The sequence below is a fragment of the Peromyscus leucopus genome, chromosome 15 (genome assembly GCF_004664715.2).
Source record: "Peromyscus leucopus breed LL Stock chromosome 15, UCI_PerLeu_2.1, whole genome shotgun sequence".
Taxonomy (NCBI): domain Eukaryota; kingdom Metazoa; phylum Chordata; class Mammalia; order Rodentia; family Cricetidae; genus Peromyscus; species Peromyscus leucopus.
This window is the reverse complement of record NC_051076.1, coordinates 9,696,809-9,714,696: the sequence shown is the minus strand read 5'-3', so window position 1 is coordinate 9,714,696 and position 17,888 is coordinate 9,696,809. Positions and strand designations below refer to the sequence as shown.

The window sequence follows — 17,888 nt, the reverse complement described above, 5'->3', positions numbered from 1 at the left end:
GATTTTGGATGCCCGTTTTCCCTCTATCTGTGTAATTGCTCTGGCTACAACCCAACTCTGCGATGAGAAAGGGAGGCTGGCGTCTCTGCCTCCTTCTGATCTTAGAAGGCCTTCCAGTCTTTAAAGTGGGCTCTTAGTCAGAGGCTCTTCATATTCACCCTACTAATGCTAAGGCAGGTTCCTTATAGTCCTGCTTTGTCAAGTACAATGAAAGAGATAAATATTTCTTTGTGCCTTTTCTGTTTCAGCTGAGAGCATGTCCCCCACCTTCCCCTTATTTGGGTGTCAGGATAGTGTTGTATTGTATTGTTATATTTTGATTTGCTAACCTTTTCTAAAATTTTCATTGATGAGTCTGGAGAGATGGCTCAGTGGTTAAGAATGCAGATTACCCTTACAGAGGACCTAAGTTTGTTCCCAGCAGCCATGTCATGGCCCACAACTGCCTATAACTCCAGCTTTGGGAGTATGCAAACATCCCACAAATAAACACAAAATTTTAAAATGTTTTTAATCTCTTTGAAATGTATTTTATTGTCTATGCGTACCATGGTGCTCTGGGGGAAGTCAGAGAACAGGTTGGAAGAGTAGGTTCTCTCCTTCCACTGAGGGACCCGGGTATTGAACTCAGGCTGTCGGACTTGTGCTGCAGCAGACTCTCATCCACTGTGCCGTGTTGTCTTGTTAACTAATTTTCCATTCTCAGAATAAATCCTACTTGGTCGTGAAGTGTTGTTCTTTTAATGTGATTTTAAATTCAGTTCTATGATATTTTTCTTTTCTAGTTTTTTTTCTTCAGAATCAGTATTGTCATCTACAGTTCTTTTTTATTCTAAGTGTCTTTGTCTGGTTTTAGTATCAGGTTATTGTATAACTCACAGTTAAGTTAGGAGTTATTCCCCACTCTTCAGTTTTTCTGGAAGAAGACACTGGTGTTAATTTTTTTTTTTTTTTTTTTTTTTTTTTTTTTTTTTTTTTTTTTTTTTTAAGGATAAGTAGAATTTGCCGGGGAAGCCATCTGTCCAGAGTATTTCTTATGGGGAGTTTCTGGTAAATCAAATAATCTTGCTATGAATTGAGTCTGTTGAGATTTTCTATATTTTATGGTTCAGTCTTGTTAAATTTGTATTTCTAGAAATTTGTGGTTATTGTCTAGTAGCACAGTGTTTTGAGCAATGAATTGGAACAGGAAAGACCTGAAGGATAGCTGCAATGAATTCTTGTCTTATTTTCCTACTCTTCAGGCAGATACTGTTCCATGGTTTTTTTGTCAGTTCATCTTGCTTCTACACTGTGGGTCTCATGAGAAGATGAACTAATTAACAGAGAACAAGGACATCCAAGACCATGAGCTTCCTCAGTTCTCTTTGAACTTGGCCCCTTCCTTAGTAAAACTTGGAACTCATTGCTTACATTATATAACCTCTGGACCATGTTTTAAAACAATCCAACTATTTGGCATGGCCACTGTACCCATGCACCTTGAAAATATAGTCAAGGAGTAGGGTCCAGGAAAAGAGAAATGCCTAAGAAGGCAGTACAGGAAATGGGAAGAAACTGCTGAAGGGGCATGGTAGAGGAGAGATGGGCAAGAGAGAAGGAAGTCGAGATTCAGGAAGGAGGAAGGAGATCAACCAGATTTGGGTCACAGGAAGTAAAGAGGAGCAGAAGTATACGGTCTAGATCTCCCAAATACCGTCAGCCATTTCTGATATATCACCAAGATAAGCAGTTTTGTGAATTCTCTTCAAGGCCCCTCCATACCAAAATAATGCTGCCAAACAAAACAAAACAACCACATATAACCAGCAACAACAAACTAGATATATGGAATTTTTAAATTTTTGGTCTAGAAACACCAAGCCAAGGACTAAGGTATTCTTTTATTTAATTTTTTTAAATATTAGCTTTATTCTCAGACTCTCACATGCTGACATTGTGCATGTACAAGCGCTAGGGAAATTTATTATCTCTCATAACCCTGCAAATTATGAATGTGCTTAGCTAAATATATTACTTTACTTCATCTCATTTAATTATCTTCCTGTTTTAAGAGTTTTGTTTGGTTAAGTAAATATATCCTTATTAAGAAATAATTTTCTCAGTAGGAGAAACACTTCAAGACATTGGCGTCAGCGAGGACTTCTGAACAGCTATCTAGCATTTAGGAAAATGTGACAACAATTGACAAATGAGATTTCAAGGACTGAACAAGTTTCTACACAACAAAGGAAACTGCTGAGTAAAGATAGCCAGCAAAATGGGAGAATTGGCCAGCTATAGACTTGACAAGGGACCGATACCTAGCTCTACTCACTTGCTCTCAACCTTCCTAATGCTGCGACCCTTTAATACAGTTCCTCATGTTGTGGTGAATGCCCCTCCAACCATAAAGTTATTTCGTTGTTACTTCATGACTGTAATTTTGTTACTGTTATGAATCATAATGTAAATATCTGATATACAGGATATCTGATATGTGAACCTCGTGGGGGTTGCGACTCAAGTAGAAAACTACTGATCTAGAATAAACAACTCAAAAAGTAAGAAATCGAAAAACATAATAAATGAGCTAATGAAATGAGTAGATGATTCACCATGAAATACAACTATAAAGTTTTCAATAATATGAAAAAAGAAATTTCAGCCTCACTGGCCACCAGAGAAATGCAAATTAAAAGGACCTCAAGATTCTCTCACTTCTGTCCACAAACGAACAGCAACAAATGCTGGCGAGGATGTGCACAAAGGGGAAGAAGCGTTCTGCACTGGTGGTGAAAACAAACAGAAGAGTCATGATGGAAGTCAAGAGGGAGGTTCCTTCAAACACTGACGCTAGATCGTCCACATGACCCAGCTATATCACTTCCGGGTATTTACCCAGAGGACCTCATGAAAGCATACCACAGCAGCCTTTGCTGCGCACTACTCACGGGAGCCGAGTGATGGAACCGGACTGAGCGTCAGTAACAGAGGAATGAGTGAGGGAGAGGTGGTACACACACGATGCAGTTTTTTTTTTTTTTCAGTCATAAAACGGGCCAAAGTCATGTTTGAAGGAAAGTGGGTGAAACTGGAAATCATTTGACAAAGACAATCAATCTCAGGAAAATAACGCCATATATTTTTTTTGTCCTTTGTGGTTCTTGGATTTTATGTACATATATAAAATCATATGTATGTAAAAATGACAGGAAAGTAGATGCCAGTCTGTCCTGGCAGGTGCATCTAACCTGTGGTTTATGGACTGCAAAGCTAAGGATGGCTATGAACATGGGCTAACACAAAATGACATTGGTCAGACATGCCTGGTAGGGTAAGAAAGGGACTAACAGGAATGGGACAGCCCTACCACTGAGCTGGCATACGTGGATGTAAGTAAACACACCCATTACCCCATCTTTAATGCAAAAGTTTGGGGGGTGCGTTGCAATTTTCCAACCCCAGTAGAGCGGCGTTCCGCCGAGGCATCCTGTCAGTCATTAGCCTCGTAGAAACTATCGCACTAAAACTTAGCTGTGACTTACGGCATATTTTAACTCATATGATAACTGTGATTGTCCTAATCTGACAGGAGAGATATGCTGTCCAGATGAGCAGCACAATCGAGTTTCCGTCGGCTTTGGTGATGCCTGCTGTGGCAGAATGCCATATGCCACCTCCGGGAGCCAGGTGTGCTGTGCTGGGCAGCTCCATGATGGCTATGGGCGGCAGTGCTGTGGAGGAGAGATGGTGAGCCAGGATTTCAAGTGCTGTGGTGGAGGAGAAAAGGGCATGGTGTACAGTCACCTCCCAGGTAAGACCCCTTGTCTGTCCCATAGGATGTGGAGAGCTGAGAGGAAGGGAGGAGGAGCGATTGGCCCCGGAAACAAAACAAATAATTAAAACTCACATTAATACATCTAATGAAACAATTAAGGATATAGTATGTAACAGTTAAAAATCTCCTTTTGTTTTTAAGTGTATCTAGTCTACTTCATAAAGACACATCAAATTTCTTTTGAGGGGGCTGGAAAAATGGCTCAGTGGTTAAGAGCACTTGCTGCTCCTACAGAGATCCCAAGTTCAGTTCCTCACACTCCTGTTGTGGCACTCACAACCACCTCTAACTCTAGGCCCAGGTGGTCAGATGCCCTCTTCTGACCTCCATGGGCACTGCAGCCACAGGCAAATGTCCACACACACATACGCACAATTTTTTGGAAAATACATCTTAAAAAACTTTTTAGATGTTACCAAAAAAATACACTAAATCTAAATAAACTCCCGTATAAATGTCTTGTTTCTGGATGAAAGAATATTTTCTAATAAGTACTAACAGTAGACAAAATAATAACCGATATTGAAATATTAATCTTTTACTTTTTTGTTCTCATTTATTCCTAGGCAACTAGCACTAATATTAATAGCAAGCATTGCTCCTGGATGAGTCCATATTGCCAAGCAGTAGTGTCTGTTGCTGTGCACATGACTGCCAAAATTAATCTTTACAACTACCGGACAAACAGATGATATTTTTATATTCCTATCGTACAGGTTAGGAAAGGTGCCAAAGTACTTACTAGTGTCTGTGAGGCCCTAGTTTGATTCTCAGCACCCCAAAATAACAACAATAATAGAGTTACTGGGGAAATTGAAACCTGAGCATGTGAGGCCTACTGGAGATTGTATAGGTGATCAAGCATTGAGTTTGGGTGATCTGAACTGCAAGGGGAGGGCAAGGAAAGAAACAAAACTGATATTTAAGCTTTGATGTTTAAAATGTATATTTATTTGTAATAAGAAAATTATAAATCTAAAAGAAGTCCAGGAAACCCCTCTTGTATAATCTAATGTGGTGTGTGTGTGTGTGTGTGTGTGTGTGTGTGTGTGTGTGTGTGTTACACCCATGTGTACTCATGCAGAGACCTGATGAGGGCATCCCTGCCCTGCTCTGTCACTCTGCCTTATGACCTCGAGACAGGCTCTGTCACTGAACTTGGAACTGTGCTGGCGGCCAGCCCCAGCCATCCGCAGTGCCAGGGTTGCAGGTATGTGTGCACCCACAAACTTTTACCTGGGCTCCAGGGATTCGAACTCAGGTCCTTCTGCTTGCACAACAAGCGCTCTTACCCACTCGGTCATCTCCAGTCTCCACCATAACTTATTTAGATGTGTATATCCTGTCATTCCTGGCATCCTTCGCCTTGATTGGCATACACCCTTGAGTGCCCATCCAGCTGACCCTGGCACTTCATTTTTATTACAGTTCAGTTTTTCCCTCTCACGTGGTCTAATCATAATTTCCTTTTAAAGTCACTTGTAGTTTAGAAGCGTGGTTTTAATTACTTCAGCTCATTATTCGAATGCTACATAGATAGGATGATTGTCAGATGTAGGGAAATCTGTACCAAGGATCGCCTTGGGATCCCAGAGTATTTCAGATTTTCTTCTCTGAAGGTGCTCTGTGGTGACTCACCTTCATATTTGTGGAACCAACCACATCAATTATATTCCATGGGTAGTGTCCATCTAAACCAGTGTCCTCAACCTTCCTAATGCTGTGACTCTTTAATACAGTTCCTCATGTTGTGGTGACCCCCAACCATAAAATCATTTCATCGCTTCTTCATAACTGTAATAAGTCATGATATAAATATCTAACATGCAGGATCTCTGATGTGTGACCCCCCCCCAAGGGGGTTGTGACCCACAGGTTGAGAACCACTGGTCTAAACTCTAATTTTTTTACACTTGGGTCCTGTTTTCTTTGATGACATCAGCCCATCTGCAAACCAGCAAGCCTTATGTTATACTGTAGGCACATGTGTCTGAGTCCCAATAAAGTTTCATTTCAGTATAACTACTTCAGGAATGATCTGAATTTATTTCAATTCCCCATTTGATATCAGAATATTTTTAATTAAATAGAGACTTTCATGTTTTGCATGTGTGTGTATGTGTGCATATCCTCCTGTGTGGGGTGGTTGTGCACAAATACATACGTGTGGAGGCCAGAAGACAATCATAGAGGTCATTCCTGAGATGCAGTCCAACTTTTTCCCCTGAAACAGGGCCTCTTACTGTCATGGAACTTTCTGTACAGGCTAGATTGATGGCTAATGATCCTCAGGGACCTGCCTGCCCCTTCTTTTTTGGTGCTGGGACTACAGGCATGTGCTACAATGCTCAACATTTTTACATGGCTTCTGGGAATCGAACTCAGGACTTGTACTTACAAAGCAAACACTTTACCAGCCGAGACGTCTCTTCTGCCACTGTTTTTTTTTTTAATCTTATCCATTTTCATTTCATATTTTTTTCCTTTAAATTTTTCCTTCACCACACCTCATTTTAGTTGTGTATGAATTTTTTTTTATCCTCTGTATCTCCCTAAATTTTAGCATCTGTGGCTATTCCAGCCATAGTCTTTTTTTTTTTATGAGAGTAACTGAAGCTCTCTCTGTAGGTTGTCTGTCAGAGCAAAACTGTTTTCATAATAATACTAAATTAATCTATGCATTAAAGTTTTATTACATTTACTTGTTTATTGATCTGTATGTGGAGGGGCATGGGGACGCATGCCATAGCTCACCGGTGGCGATCAGAGGACAGCTTATGGGAGTTCATTCTCTTCTTACACCATGTAGGTCCCCAGCATCGACTAGGATACAAGCACCACAAGCCACTGAGCCATCTAAGCAGTCCCAGTCCTTTCTGGGTGTCTAGTGGCGTTTTCCAGGCACTATATGGCATGTGCTATTGCAACAGAGAAAAGCGGGTAGGACAATTCAGTTGCTGTCAATAACACCAGCCCTTAAACTGGCTTACAAAGATGAAAGATAGGGGTTGGGGTTTTAGCTCAGTGGTGGATCGGTTCGGTCCTTAGCCCTGAAATGGAAAGAAGAGAGAGAGAGAGAGAGAGAGAGAGAGAGAGAGAGAGAGAGAGAGAGAGAGAGAGAGAGAGAAAGAAAGAAAGAAAGAAAGAAAGAAAGAAAGAAAGAAAGAAAGAAAGAAAGAAAGAAAGAAAGAAAGAAAGAAAGAAAAAGAAAGACAGGAAGGAAGGAAGGAAGGAAGGAAGGAAGGAAGGAAGGAAGGAAGGAAGGAAGGAAGGAAGGAAGGAAGGAAGGAAGATAATGCCATGCTATTCTTTTTACTGATTTGGCTTTGGGTTTTAGAAAAGATATTTATGCCTCAGAAATGTGTCTTTACATATTATGAGTTGTTGTTTTAAGTGGATTTGATTCTAGGGTAGACCACACCCATTGCTTTAAGCCACAAAAGCAAAGGTGTTTTTGTTTGGGTTTTGGTTTGTTTTCTTTATCACAGGATCTCCTACTGTGGAGCAGGATGACCTTGAACTCCTGATCTTCTGCCTCAACCATCCAAGTGCTGGGATTGCAAGTGTGTGGCACTAATCAGCCAGGTAGTTTTTCCCTTTTCTTAATTAGTCTCCTGCCACATCCTTTCATTCAGCAAACAAGAATGTATTGAGTCTGTATTCAAGAAATTGCCCTTTGAGTGTAAAAATGATTAGGATTTCATTTTCTCCCCCAAATCTGTATTACTTCTGGCTTGTCCAAGAGATTTAAATGTGTCTGTTAGTCTGTGACATACTCTCCTTGTTCTTCGGCATTTCAGTTTCTGCTAGTGTGTCTTAATTGTGAAAGCTAATGAATTTCATTAGGGCGTTCTCATCCATGCATGCAATAGACCTTGGCCATTCTCCTCTCCAAACCCCACATCCACTCTCTCTTCTCCAGTACTCTAATGCATGCATAGTTTTAAAACCAAGTGATCACCTCACTAAGTGGACAGAGAAAGCTAAGTGTGGAATCCTAAACCCCGAGTAAAGTCCCGAGAGAAGCAGCCAGTGGGAGTTGAGGCCCATGGTGCCACTTTGGCCTATGGGCGGTACATCACCTACGCAATGAAACAGAGGGAGACAGGCTTGAGGCAGCCCAGGATTCAGTTAGTGCTCCAGGGAGAGTGGATGTGATTGTCAGAACTCTGATTTACAAGGACTAATTAAATACCGGTGGCAGAAAAACACAAAGAAGAAAAGATACGGCAGAGCACCCTTGCCAGAGAGAAAGCAGGGGAAAGGCCCTGGAGAATGGATTCTTAAACTTCTGGAGAATTCTTTCCAAGTTATAGCTTCTCCTTTTCAGTTAAAGTGCACTGAAAACACACACACATGCACGCGCGCGCACACACACACACACACACACACACACACACACACACGCACGCACGCACGCATGCATGCACGCAAGCAAGCGTGCACATTGCCTGTCATCTTTACACCCTTGAAGTCCACCCATAGACCCAAGTTTCAGAATGACGTCTTCTGCATCAGTTATGATGGTGATAGCTAACCACTCAAATGTTTTTTTTTTTCCAAAAGAAATTATTTTTATTATTTTAAATTATGTGTATGTGTGTGAGGGACATGTGCAGATGCTTGCAGGTGCCTGTGGAGACCATTTGAGGGCATCAGATGCCCTAGAGGTGGTTGTGAACCATCTGGTATGATCGCAGAGAACTGAACTTGAGGCCTCTGCGAGAACAGTACCTTAACTGCTGAGTACTCTTGAGTCCTATCAGCAGCACCCACTGAAGCCTTTCTTGAACTGTGACGTTCCTCGCGTCCCATGAAGCAAGACTGGCATGGTTTTGCAATGCTGTCTCTGCCTCCATTAAGGTAGCCACAGTGGGGGAGGCAGAGGCTCAGTACTTGTAAAACAAAGGAGAAAATCCCTTTATTACTTTGACCTTGAGACACACTGAAAACAGCCAGGTTCTGAGCCCTCTCTCCTCCTTGGCTAACTCTCGTTCAGGTCTCCCCAGACAATTATGAGCGCTCGCAGACCTGTTCCTCTCTACCCTAGCCACTCTCCAGACCCGCTGGAGGAGGCAGTTCCAAAGCCTGGCCTTCCTCACCGCCTGGCATCGTGAGCATGCCGCGACACCGGCCTGGCTCGTAAAACATCTCCTTATGTGCTTTATTACTTAAACTCTTTTATTTGCCTGCAGGAGCCCTTTAACAAAATCACATTGAATTGACTTTCTCACACCAAATCAAATCTCCCTGGTCCCAGTTCAGTTGTCTTTGTCAATATGTATTTTATAAATGGAGTGAATTAACAGATGCCGCAGGAGCAGAAGTACTAGGGTAGCGTTTATGTTTTTTAGTGCTCTCTCTGGGCAGATGAGTTGTGTGGGAGTGTTATACAGGTGTCTTGGGATGAAAGTCATTCCCGCGGATATGTATTCTTAACCACTTTCTCCAAGTATAGTTTAAATCTCTTTATTACACAGTTTTCCCCTCAGTGTTTTGCGTATATGGTTTTATCATGTACGCTGTTAATCTTGGCTTGGGCTTGATGCATCACTTAATATTAAAAGACAAAATTAAAACCTTCTCTATCATTCAGAGAGGATGGAGATTTTCTGTTAGCCATGACCAAGATCATTCCCTGCCTTTAGAATATATATATATGTGTGTGTGTGTATATATATATATATATGTATGTATGTATATGTATATATATATGTGTGTATACACGTATGTATGTATTATAAATCAGGTCCACATAGTCTTTGATAGGAAACTCTCCTGAACCTGTTTCAAAGCAGAATTCTGGGTTTACATGCCCTAGATTATACATTGAGAAAAATTAATGAGGACCTCCAGAAAAATGCACATTTTTCCTAAGATGGAATTTTCAAGTTTGTTTTTTTTAAGGAGGGGCAGGATAGCGACAGGAGTCCGTGGTCCAAGAGCTGACCGGAAGAGATTGCTCCTAGACTGTCTCCACACAACCCTGATGGTCTTTTGGAGAATATAGTAGATACATGTTCTAAAATGTATGGCAGTGCTTTGGGGAGCAGTCTTGACTGTCTTCCTCAGTGTTGTGATGGTGGCCATAGTGCCATCTACTGGTCATCACAAGCAAGATTTTTTTTTTTTTAAAGTGCTCTGCCCCTAATTTTCTAAGTTTGTTCGAAGGGTTAATTGTAATCCGTTTCTTCTCTCTTCTATGCCTGAAATACAGAACCCTTTGTCCCAAAGTATGAAGGTCCCTAGTCAGAACCAGAGTTCAATATGAGTTTTCTTACCCAGGACTGATTTTTACAACATTACTGTTTGTATCTCAGAAGTAAGGTGTTTATTTGTTAGTCTTCTCTGGAAAATGTATAGCACATTTTATAGACTTAAACCACTTATAAATTATCAGTCAGATGTGTTGATAAATATTCCCTCACTAGTCCTGGGCATTAAATAAATGCTGGTGCCATACTTGATAATAAGATTTCAAGCTTCTTCTAATTCATTTCTCCACTGTCTGCAATAGAAGTCATCACTGACTATACACACGATGTGAAAGACTGTGTACACAAGACTGTGGATCTGAAATACAAACCTCTACTCATGTACACCTTGGTAATATCTGTGTCTCGTTCAAAGACACTCTCCACATTCATACAAATGTAATGAAGAGCCTGTGGAAGAACAGACCAAGCCATCAATAATACATGACTTATTTTGTTTTTCTTTGGGCATATTTAAGATTGTGACTTCTGTGTGTCAAAGTTCAAAAGTCAAGTGCTGTGTGTGATAAATTAGGCAGGGGTCAAAGGTTGTTGCCATGCCTTTCGGAAGCTGGTCTGTCTCTGGATTTGCAGCTCATTCATGCTGAAGTGATGCACCATGGGTATTACTACCAAACCCCGCTTTGCAACATCTGCTCTCCCTAAGTGAGTTAGTGCACGTCAGACATCTTTATGTCAGAATATCACAGTGATGGATGCAGACTTCAGAAAATGCTGCATAAAAATCTGGTGTGCCGTTCTGGCCATTAAGTGAAATTACTATTTAAATTAATGGCACTGTCATGGTTTATCTGTGCAAAGAATGAACGCTGATTAGAGTATTAAGTAATTAGCAATTTATCACACTGGAACAAGGTTGATAATAATTAAAGAAGCAATGGTTTACCGAGGAAACTAGAAAGGAAGTCACTTCTTGTTATGTGAGTGAAATCTTGCCTGAAAATTTTCAATTCAGAAAAGCCAAGATGAAGCCCTTTGTCAAAGAAAGCATCCGTTTTTTTTTTTCCTCCCCTCGTATAAAAACAGTTCATTATCAAAATTTTAGTTGACCTGTCAAAAGTCCCTCAGAGCGATCCGATGACTGATTAGGGTTTCGAATTAGGTCAATGTCTGCATTCTGATTTCATACTTAAAGCATGCTGAAGCCACGCAGGAATTTGAGAGTGGAGGGGGAGATTGCACTCTCCTCCCTAAAAGGCCAGCTTTCAGATTTTGATTGCTCTTTAAAATGGAAACACGAGTAGTTTTAAGAAAATTACAAGAGGAAGAAAGTGGCAGTTGAGAAACCAGGGTTGTATTTAAATATATGATCTGAAGGCAGCAGAAGAATAGTGTCCAAACAATCCCAAACTTAAGCCCCTGGCATTCACTTTTGTTTTTGTGTGAATGAGAGCACACCTTTATAAGTAGGCATTGGCATTTTGCATGAATATACCTGTCTTTATCCACATAATTAAGACTTAGTCTACAATGAGAACCCTGCTGTGCATATCTTATTATAGAGAACATGCCCTGGGAATGAAAATAAAAATTATTATTATCATAGTTTACTTTCAATTACTTTGAAGAGTTGTCACATTTAGGTTAGCATGATACATCAAAACTGTGTAGTGACTAGTATCTATTATTAGTCATATATACAATTTTTAAATATTGAGAAATCTTTTTGAATTATAAACAGTAGTGTGAAGGTTTTTCGGAGCCCTGACTGAGTAGTGTCTTTCTTTAAGAGATCTGCCACACTGAGATCTTCTGAATGATTTTTTTTTTTTGAAGCTTTGAAAATTCTTTGGTCTATTATTAGGAGTGCTGTTCCTAATATGGATGTTTGTACAGGACCAGATTAAACAATTCAGGACCCTGGAACACTTGAAATTTGAAGTTCTTTGCATTATCAGTCAGGACTAATAATAAACAAACAGAACTCTAATTAAAATGAATCATTCATCGGGTTGTAGTGCTTTACGGCCAGATGCAAATTCTAATAAGCCAGCATGGCGACATGCCATCTAGACACCTTGATTTCTAGCATAACCTGACTCCAGAGAATTGTTTATTTAACTAGTGCTTTTATGTCTAAATTTATGCTAGATTTCTTCTATGGCAATAAACAATGGGCATTTGGTCAGTGGGAGAAAAGTCTGTTGACCCTTCAGGTATATCGGTCTCTTCAGATGTGTGAATTGGTGATCCTCCCTTGAATTGCTGTTTCCAGCCTTACAACCATGTCATCTGATAGATCCAGAGCTGCATGAGACTCAGAAAATAGTGGCTGGCTGCCATGCTCATTTTTCTGGGTGTGCATGTGTGGTTTGTGGCGTACTTTACTTAGCTTATTAGAATTTTGTACAATGGGTTCTGATCATAGTCACCCACCTCCCCGACTTCTTCCAGATCTCCCCTACCCACCCAATTATTTTGAATCCTTGTTTTTTACCTTTTTTAAACCCATCAAAGCCAATTTGTTTTTCTTAAATATATTCTTAAATGTCTGGCCTCCCACTAGAGAATGATCATCTTACTGGGGACCACACACTTAGAAAAAAAGTGACTCTCCCTTCGCCAGCAGCTAGCAATTGCCTTTAGCTCCCCAGTAGTGGAGAGACTTCCTGCCAACTCCCCACTCAGTGCTGGCATTTGGGATGACTTTGACTTGCACCAAGATTGTGTATGATGTCCTAACCAATAACCACTGTGATTGACTGTCCGGCTGTGTTTAGAAGGCAGTGTTTCCTTGGAGTCATCCACAGCCTCCTCCACTCTTTCTAGCCATCATTCCACAGTGGTCCAGAACCTTGGGAGGAGGGCATGTGGTGTGCTTTCCATCTAGGACTGAGCATGCCATGGCCTCTGCATCTCTGCATCTTGGCCAGTTGTGGTCACTGTTGTGGTCACTGTGTTACTCATTATCTCCCCTTCTGGTGTGAATTATTAGAGATGTAGCTGAATTATTAGAGATGAAGACCCTTGACTAGTTGTTTCTGTTGTTATCATCTTAGGCACTGCAGAATCCCAAGATGGCCTTCCACTCAGCATATCACTGAAAATAACTTGGTTTTTATTTTCTGCCTCCACCTCCCTAATGTTGGCATCACGGGAGTGTGATGCCATCTGGTTTATGCAGTACTGACTAGAGACCAAGCATAGGCAAGCACTCTACAAACTGAGCAGTATCCCGGCTTGGCTGTACATACCCAATCTAATTCTGGGAGAAAGGATGACTGTGGCTGTTTCAGACTTCATGAGACACAAATACCATACCCTAGACAAAGACAGCCAGGGGTGTACACAGCTCTTACCCAGGACTGCTCATCTGGATGTCACTACATTTCCACTCTGCCTGGCTCTTATCCCAGAGTGCCTGGGTGACCTAGCCTCCCTTGTGAATTTCTAGAGCTTTCTCTCTAGGATCTTTTAATCTAGCTAACCTACTTGTGCAACATGATGTTATCATCACAAAAGGGGCAGGCAGTTTTGACAGAAACCCAATCTTTTTTTTTAATGGAGTGCGGGCAGAGTCTGGCCCAGCTGAATGATTTCCGAATGGTTCCTCTTGTGTGTTCTTTTCCTAATGAGTGCCTGGCGCTCTTCGTAAGAAGGACCCTCATCACACATCTAAATCACCTTGGTGGGGAAATGCTACCTTTACTAGGACTCCTTCACTGAAACTGCCCGAGTCTGACGTTTTTATACCAAGCTTTACGGCTGCCTCAGTTTTCTTCCCTTTTTTTATTTGATATTCATATATAACATTTTATTGTTGCAGGAATGCTGTGTTGTGGGCAGGATTATGTGAATATGTCAGATACCATATGCTGCTCAGCTTCCAGTGGCGAGTCTAAAGCACACGTTAAAAAGAATGACCCAGTGCCAGTAAAATGCTGCGACACTGAACTTATTCCAGAGAGCCAGCGATGCTGTAATGGAGTTGGATATAATCCTTTGAAATATGTTTGTTCTGACGAGATTTCAACTGGAATGGGGATGAAGGTAATTGATAGAAAGCCTCTTGGAGGTGCTGCTTTGACAGTGGAAAGAGAAATACATTGTTCATAACTATTTTTCTAAAATAGGAATATAAAATCTCATGTGTGCATTATTCATTTTTGCATTCTATCCATATTAATACCGAATGAGTTTGTCATGATTGATGCTAGTGCAATGAATTCTAAAGGAATTCCTAATGATTAGCTGTTCTCAGGGAAGCTTTACCCAGCACTTCAGACGAGTGGATGACAGGAAGTGTGTGCTCCCAAACTGAGCACCATCCTCTCTGGCCCCTGCACAGCACAGTCCGGCGGGGTGCTGTAGCTGCCCACTGTGATGACTCGCCTCAACTGTCAGCCTCGGGTGATTTGGAATAAACTGGAATCACACCTCTGGGTGTGTCTGTGAGGCTGTTTTCCGGAGGAAATGTCTGAGGTGGAGCACTGACCGAAGGCGGTGCTGTGCTATGGGACAGGCAGAGCAAGCGAGCTGAGTGCCAGCCTTTGCCTCTCTGTTTCCTCCCTCAATATGTGTTCTTACCATCTTACTTCATGAAAATGAGCCTCTGCGCGGACCTGCTGTGAACCACAGTCAGTCTGCTTGTCTTGTGTCATCAGAGGAGAAGCTCACAGGCTTGACCATGCCAGACAAGCACCCGATCCATCAGTGAGCTGCATCCCAACCTTAAAATGATGGTGGGGGTATCGTTTTAGCCTGGAGTTCCCCACCCCCCCTTCTGGGGGTGCAGCTTTATTATTCATTTGAGAGTATTGCTGCTCTTGCTTTACTTCTCACCTCTTAGTTGGTCCTGGTTTTCTTAAATCTATCTTTCATTATTTCCCTTCTAGCTGTTCCTTGTCCACTGATTAGTTTGTCATTTTTTACCTCACTGAGGTGTTGCTGTAGATTTATCTTTCAACATTTCTATTAGTTAAAAAAGAAATAGAACCATTTTGTCTTGGGGTTTTTTTGTTTGGGGAAAGGATAACCATGTTTATGATTCTGAGGGTGTTGGTTTGCTTATTTTTGAATGGTATTATTTGCTTATTTAGCACACATTTGACCCTTCTTGGTTTATTTTGCTTGCCCTGAACCTGTTAACCTCTCATGGTAAGGACTTGCTGTGCATGGTCATGGTCTGTCTATCCATGGGAAGCATGGCAGGGTAGTCACCTGTCGGTCACGGGGTCACGTGGTCAAGAGTCCTAACAAGGACCCCAGTACTCTACCTCAGGCCAGCAGTAGGGTTTGCCTAGCTTCCGGCTGTGTAGGAACAGTAGGAAGTCCTGGGGGCGCTCCTAGTGTGCGCCTAGCAGATTTACTTTTCCCTTTCCCCGTTTTAAATCTGGGTCCTGACCGTCCCTTCTTCAGCTTGTCTCATTCAGGCATGCACTGCCACCAGCAGCCAGGAACAGCACACCACGACTGACATCCTGTCTCAGGACCCTTCCCATGGAGCCATCCTGAGACAGGTTTTTTTTTCATGCCTCCGGTTTCTTTCCCCCTCCCATTGTGGCTGTTTATCAATCCTGCCTAACCACTAAGTCAACCACACATTTTGGAGTTTTATTGCTTAAACAGACTATGCTAAAATGGTAGCTCCATAGAATATGCTAAAGTGATGGCTCCACAGAATGTGATTTTTCAGCCTTATTGAGATGTAACTGGCGTGTGTGTGTGTGTGTGTGTGTGTGTGTGTGTGAGAGAGAGAGAGAGAGAGAGAGAGACAGAGAGAGAGACAGAGACAGAGACAGAGACAGAGACAGAGAGACAGAGACAGAGACAGAGACAGAGCAGTATGCAGCTTGACCTATATGTATACATTAGAAAATGATCACAATTGCCAGGTGGTGCTGGTGTACACCTTTAATCATAGTACTCAGGAGGCAGAGGCAGTGGATCTCTGTGAATTCGAGACCAGCCTGGTTTACAAAGTGAGTTCCAGGACAGTTATGAAAGAAAGAAAGAAAGAAAGAAAGAAAGAAAGAAAGAAAGAAAGAAAGAAAGAAAGAAAGAAAGAAAGAAAGAAAGAAAGAAAGAAAGAAAGAAAGAAAGAAAGCAAGCTCAGATCTACCTTTGGGCAGTTTTCTTTTTAAAAATTTTCATATCACATCCTGTATCAGCCAGGCATCTCCTTTCCAAGTAGCTCATCTCCTGGTACTTCACCAATGGTCCTAGGCTCACAGCGGACAGGGAAAGTTGGGACATCTGGCTGGGTTGTCCTGGGACACTGTTTGCAGCTCCTGCTGCCTTTGCTTTGGTACTCTGTGTAGAGCCAATTAGAGGCCTCGGCTAACACGTGGGCTTGGAGATCGTGGTCCTCAAGGAGAAAGTGGCTCTGCCCAGCACAGGTACCGGGTCTGCTCCAGGCAGCAGCTCTCCAGCTTGGACAAATATTTCAAATGCCTGAGGATTGCTTCCCTGCCAATTTCCTTAAACTTCATATGTTGAGTTCTTGTGTGTAACCCATTGTTTTACTTGCATTTGGACAGGTTTTAAATTGACAAACGTGTTCACTTTGCCTTTTTTTTAAATGAAATTTCTACCATGTTTTTATGAAGAAGTGTTATTTTGATGAACTTGGAGAGAATTTAACCTTTCATGAAAGAGAGAAGAAAAATAATCAAATTTTAATATGAAAACCATTTAAAACCTATTTATTACTTATATGCAGGAACGTAATGTGGATCTGTGTCTTGTATGAGTATTACCTTCTCTGAAGTTCCTAAAATTTAAAATGATTGAGCACTTAATTTCTTCAGATTGGAGTGCTCCGCAGTAACTGTAAAGCATCTAGATCCCCCAGAGAAGAGATTTACAGTGTAAATAGTTATAACGACAATATGCAATGCTTAGGTTTCTTAACACCATGTACTGTGCGTCTAACTTGTCTTCTTTCTATTGTTGTTACATTTATGTATTTGTGTCTTGGAATTGTGGACCAATTTGGACACCTTTGTGCCAGGCAGAATGAGGGACAGTGTAGAAGTCAGAGGACATTTCTGTGGAGATGGTTCTCTCCTTCCCATGTGGGACCCAGGGATTGGACTCAGGGCTCCAAGTTGGCACCAAGGGCCTCTAAACACTGAGCCATCTTGCTGGTCCCAGTGCCAATTTTTCTTACAGCATAGAAGTTTGGATTCTCATCCTATATTTTCTCCAAAATACCACATGAAAATGGTGAAGTTCACACACAGAAGCTAAGGTTCATATTTGTCACGTAAGCTCTGAGCTTGAGGCACTTCAGGTGTGAGGTCCTTTAATTCACAGACCAATCCTTCCTGGTGAATTCGGTTTCCATTTCGGGTACTCCTGCACCTGAGGCTTTGAAAGTCCAGAGCTAGGAAGACACAAAAGTCAAATGTAATCCAGACTGATGGCCTTCGGACGTCTCTGCTCTTTCTGGGGTGCAAACCATTTTCTTCTGTGTGTTTTAGGACGTTTGTTTATCATGGGAGGAAAATATTTATTCAAGTGATACAGAAACGCATTCCACATGGCTCAAGGAAGTTCACAAACCTACTTCTCCCTATTCCCAACAGGAAGCCAGGGCATGTGCAACTCTCTGCCCAGCATCCATGGAGGCCACAGCACACTGTGGGCAATGTGACTTCAATGCCACCACCCATATCTGCACTGTGACGAGAGGCCCTCTCAATCCCATGGGCAGGGTAGCAATGGACAGGCTGTGTTCTTCAGCGGAGGAGAGAGTTTATTCAGGAGATGTAAACGCACGCTCCTTCATAGGTAAGGTATACTGAACCCTCTGCCCACGGCTGAGTAGGCCTAGTGAGAGGCTGCCGTGA

General features: G+C 41.8%; 1 protein-coding gene across 1 annotated transcript in view; it reads left to right on the top strand.

The window, feature by feature from the left end:
• The window catches only part of Ush2a (usherin), a 688,259-nt gene that overhangs the window by 518,475 nt on the left and 151,896 nt on the right, over positions 1-17,888 (top strand). Inside the window, 3 exon segments of the mRNA XM_028876752.2 lie at positions 3,575-3,796; positions 13,862-14,085; positions 17,625-17,829. Of these exon segments, the coding sequence (XP_028732585.1) occupies positions 3,575-3,796; positions 13,862-14,085; positions 17,625-17,829 (651 nt within the window).